The sequence below is a fragment of the Chiloscyllium plagiosum genome, chromosome 6 (genome assembly GCF_004010195.1).
Source record: "Chiloscyllium plagiosum isolate BGI_BamShark_2017 chromosome 6, ASM401019v2, whole genome shotgun sequence".
In the NCBI taxonomy this organism is placed as follows: Eukaryota; Metazoa; Chordata; class Chondrichthyes; order Orectolobiformes; family Hemiscylliidae; genus Chiloscyllium; species Chiloscyllium plagiosum.
The window spans coordinates 65,392,580-65,397,741 of record NC_057715.1 but is presented as its reverse complement, the minus strand read 5'-3'; the positions used below and the strand labels follow the sequence as shown (position 1 = coordinate 65,397,741).

At 40.4% G+C, this 5,162-nt stretch overlaps 1 protein-coding gene across 2 annotated transcripts in view; it reads right to left on the bottom strand.

Annotated features, from left to right (window-relative positions):
* Positions 1–263: 263 nt before the first annotated feature.
* Positions 264–5,162, bottom strand: part of LOC122550655 (interleukin-18 receptor accessory protein-like) — an 84,404-nt gene continuing 79,505 nt past the window's right edge. For both annotated transcript variants that reach the window (XM_043691733.1, XM_043691734.1), the window contains exon 11: positions 264–1,606. In XM_043691733.1, coding sequence (XP_043547668.1) covers positions 1,263–1,606 — 344 coding nt within the window. In that variant the 3' untranslated portion in view covers positions 264–1,262. The remainder of the gene's footprint in view (positions 1,607–5,162) is intronic.

Genomic DNA, 5,162 nt, shown 5'->3' with positions numbered 1-5,162 from the left:
GGATGCTGCCTGACTGGGTGTTTTTTTAGATTAGATTACTTACAGTGTGGAAACAGGCCCTTCGGCCCAACAAGCCCACACCGCCCCGCCGATGCGCAACCCACCCATACCCCTACATGTACCCCTTACCTAACACTACGGGCAATTTAGCATGGCCAATTCACCTGACCTGCACATCTTTGGACTGTGGGAGGAAACCGGAGCACCCGGAGGAAACCCACGCAGACACGGGGAGAACGTGCAAACTCCACACAGTCGGTCGCCTGAGGTGGGAACTGAACCCGGGTCTCTGGCGCTGTGAGGCAGAGGTGTTCTTTTCCAGCACCACACTCTTTGATTTATGGGATGTTTTGGTACATCTGACTAAGCAAGCAAGGTTTCAATTTACCATGTGATCCAAAAGTCAGCATATCTAACAGTGTAGAACTCCCTCAGCAATTACCTGGGAGTGTCAACCTAACTAGAGTTTGGTCCTTGGGTGTCTGGAATGGAAATTGAACCCACAAACATCTGACTCAGGGGCACAAACACCACCTGATTTTTAAACTCTTTCTCCATGGGATGTGAATGGTGCTGGCTAGGCCAACATTTATTGCTCATCCCTAATTGCCCTTGAGAAGATAGAGGTGAACTGCTTTTTTGAATACAACTGAATGGTTTTTTCAGAAGTCAGTCAATGGTGAGTCAAATTGCTATGAATCTGAAGTCAAAAATAATCCACACTGAAGACAACTGATCTCCTCCATTAAAGGACATCAGGGTTTAATACAATTCAGGTTCATTATTACAGATACAAGTTTTCCATGCTAGATTTACATTCATTAATTGAATTTCAATTCCCTGACACCCATGATCAGGTCTAAATTGAAACCACCAGATTAAGTCCAGCTCTCTGAAGCACCAAGTCAGCAACATCACTACCACACTATCTTACCAAAAGCTGAGCCACAAATGTTATTGTGATGTTTAATGCAATAAAAACAAGACTGAGTTTGCATATTCCTTATGCATTTGACAAGATATTCACCAGAATACAATTAAATGGAAATACAGCAGACATCCTATAGTGAGGCAAAAACTTCAGTTCTGAGGAAGGGTCACTCAACCCAAAACATTAACTCTGATGTCTCTCCACAGATGCTGCCAGACCCGCTGAACTTTTTCAGCAATTAATGTCTTTGTTTCTGACTTATAGCATCCACAGGTCTTTCAGCTTTTGTAGACTGCAGTGAGGTCCACGTCTGTCAGTTAGACAGCAGGTTTCAGTTGAAGCTTTGACTTGTGACAATATTATTCTTCTTCACTGGCATATGGTATCTGAGCATCTTCCAGAAATTTGAGGATGGGGGGAAAGATTTATTTCCTTTCCACGTTATCTCTGGTAACACTGTGATGGCTTTTTTAACATTTTCAGGCAGATCCACTATGTCAGGTAGAGAGTGGAATTTTATCAAAATCACTTTGGTTTTATAATTATCAAGCATGCTGCTGACTCCTGTCTGCAGTTCAAAAATCCTTGAATCATTCCGGGCAATATAATTTGGGCTGAGGACTATTATTACTCTCCTGCTTCTTTTTATGCATGAAATAACATCTTCTGTGTAAACTGCAGAAAGAAAAGAATCAATTAAACATATCATTCTTTCATGTACGACAATGTAAAGTTTATATAATTCTTGACTACAGTATATGCACTTTTTAAAAATTTTTAACAGAAGAGAATAAAAGTTGATTAAGCTTAGGTGGAGCCTGGCTCACATAAGATTCTAGGAGGTAAAAACAATGACTGCAGATGCTGGAAACCAGATTCTGGATTAGTGGTGCTGGAAGAGCACAGCAGTTCAGGCAGCATCCAAGGAGCAGCGAAATCGACGTTTCGGGCAATCTCTCCACGTTTCAGGCTTTATTCCTGATGAAGGGCTTTTGCCCGAAGCGTCGATTTCGCTGCTCCTTGGATGCTGCCTGAACTGCTGTTCTCTTCCAGCACCACTAATCCAGAATCACATAAGATTCTGTTTAATCGTCACAATGTTGCTGTGTAATGCTAAGGCAGATTAAAAGAAGATAACTCCACAGATGAGTTCCATCACTATTTTTCACTTAAGAACCAAAGAGCTGACATCACTCAGGCTTTTCTCCCAGCTTATTTCATGTTCATAACAAACCGAAGATTCATAGTGACCTAGTGTGTCTTCTGAACTATAATTTCCAACTTTAAACATACCATTAATAGGAGCAACATAGCTAAGGATGAATAGTTACCTTCCTATTGGAATAATTCACTTCAAAAACAACACAAGATGTCACTTTGCACATCTGTTGTTTCTGCTATATGTAAATATACTGCATTACTAGGCATTATTGTCCAAGTTAAAATTATAAAATCATGAGGGGCATGGATAGGGTAAATAGACAAAGTCTTTTCCTTGGGGTTGGGGAATCCAGAGCTAGAGGGCATAGGTTTAGGATGAGAGGGGAAAGATATAAAAGGGACCTAAGTGGCAACTTTTTCACACAGACAGTGATGTGTATGGAATGAGCTGCCAGAGGAAGTGGTGGAGGCTGGTACAATTGCAACATTTAAAAGGCACATGGGTGGGTAAATTAATAGGAAGGGTTTAGAGGGATATGGGCCAAGTGCTGACAAATGGGACTAGATTGGGTTGGAATATCTGGTCGGCATGGACGAGTTGGACCAAAGGGTCTGTTTCCATACATCTCTAAGTGCTGGACATCTCTATGACTCTATGAGTCAATAAATTTAAATTCGATGTACACAAAATAAAAAGAAAGTATCACAAAAAAAAGGTTTAAATAATAATACAAAAAGAGATTTAATTCACTCTAAGTAAGGTTAAACGTAGTACAGCAAACAAGAATGAATTCTAAGCATTGATTTACATTAAGAACTGTTTTTTATATTCTTCTTATCTGTTCATACAATTGAAGATTGAATCCACCTTCCCCACCAGGATCATATTAGCAATAAATCAGGGCTGTTTAGCTTCTCAAGTGATTTGTAGTTCCAGAGTTAATTTTAATTTACTACAGCAAAAGCTGCATGTTTTTAATTATTGCTGTTTCCATTTCTACTTTATTATTTGGATTTTAAGATCATACATATGTAATAATTTAGTCCATGATAATCTCATTAGCAATTCTGAGGACTAACTGTGCAAAGAATATATTAGATTAATTACAATGTGGAAACAGGCCCTTCGGCCCAACAAGTCCACACCGACCTGCTGAAACACGACCCATCCCCCTACATTTACTCTTTCACCTAACACTACAAGCAATTTAGCATGGCCAATTCACTTAGCCTGCACATTTTTGGATTGTGGAAGGAAACCGAAGCAGACCCACGGAGAACGTGCAAACTCCACACAGTCACCTGAGGCAGGAATTGAACCCCGGTCTCTGGCGCTGTGAGGCAGCAGTGCTAACCACTGTGCCACCGTGCCACCCACAGATATACTCAGATAATAGTTTAAGAAGAGGGAAATTGCTGACACATTGCTCCCACCAGACATATGTACTTTCGGAAGGATGTGAATGCGTTGGAGAGTGCAGAAGAGAGTTATGAGAATGGTTTCAGGGATGAGAAATTTATCTTATGAGGTAATATTGGATAACTTGGAACTCTTTCCTTGGAGAGGAGATTTGATGGAAATTTTCAAAATCACAAGGGGTCAGGATAGAATATATAGGAAGAAATAGTTTTCACTCAAATATGGATTTAGAAACACAAGGCAAAGATTTAGTGTTGTGTGAAAGAAACAAATGTGAGGTGAGAAAAATGCGTTCTCACATAGTGAGTAGTTAGGGTCTGGAAAACACTCCCTGGAAATGTGGTCACAGCATTCAAAGGGCATTAAATGATTATTTAAAAAGAAACATCATGCAAGGTTACAGGGAAAAGGCAGTAGATTGGCACTAAGCCAATTGCTCAGGGAGCCAGTGTAGCACATGATGAGCTGAATGGTCTTCTTCTGCACAGTAACAATCTATGGTTCATGGTGTTATAACAGTTGTCATAGTCCCAAAGGGCCACATAGCTGCTCTCTTATTAGGGAGAAATGACTGGTAGTGGTGTAACCTGAGGGTCAACCCAACCTCAGGCATGGGACAAGGTCAAGAGGGCAAGACCTTCATTGTGACTTTAACCAGTGTACGAGTTGAGCCTGTGCTCTTGGTGTGACTCTGCATTGCAAACCAGCCATCCACCAACTGAGCTAACCAATTTCCACAGTCCCATTCTGCTGCGGTAACCATTTATGCTTCCTCAAGGTCAATCTTTTGCTTCTAAATTGTTGTGTAAGTATATCCTTTTGCTTAGTACTATTGTGCTCTGTTTTATTTCAGTTCTCTGATGTCATCTGTCTAATTGCAGATCTTCCTCTTTGTTCTTGCCTTCATATTTTTGCCTTTTCCCTCTTCATTCTCTAGCTTAAATTCGTAAATCTCAGTTCTAAGAAAGGTCACTGATCTGAAATTTTAACTTTGTTTCTCCATAAACATTGCTGAGTACACCTAATATTTCTAATCACAACTTTGTACCATTGACCCTAAACACTGTGCTTGTGACGAATAAAAAAAGGACTTAATGAGACTTTCACAGTAAACAATAAACTTATTATAATGATTACATTGAACATGAGCCCTCCAGCATTTCTCCGGAATGGTCTAAATAGCTTTGGCAACCAGCATAGAGTTAATGGTCCAAAATGTGTGCAGGTTCCATTTAGCACAAAATCAACAAAATGCTCCCAGAATTTCCTGAATGCCAGTTGCGAGAAAATAAGGTTACATCTCGGTTTCTCTGCAAAGCTATTAGCATAATCCGTAATGTAAAATCTCACATGAAGCACCCTAATCAAGCAGCATAATTAATCATGGAACAAGACATTAGCAGAACATTCTTCAACTGACTGATTTAATGCTCTTGACCTTACTTTTTACTTGGTTTCAATTGACTGTTTTGATCCATCCTTGGTAGAGATAAGACTGTGCTGAAAATGTGTTGCTGGAAAAGCGCAGCAGGTCAGGCAGCATCCAAGGAACAGGAGAATCGACGTTTCGGGCATGAACCCTTCTTCAGGAATGAGGAAAGTGTGTCCAGCAGGCTAAGATAAAAGGTAGGGAGGAGGGACTTGGGGGAG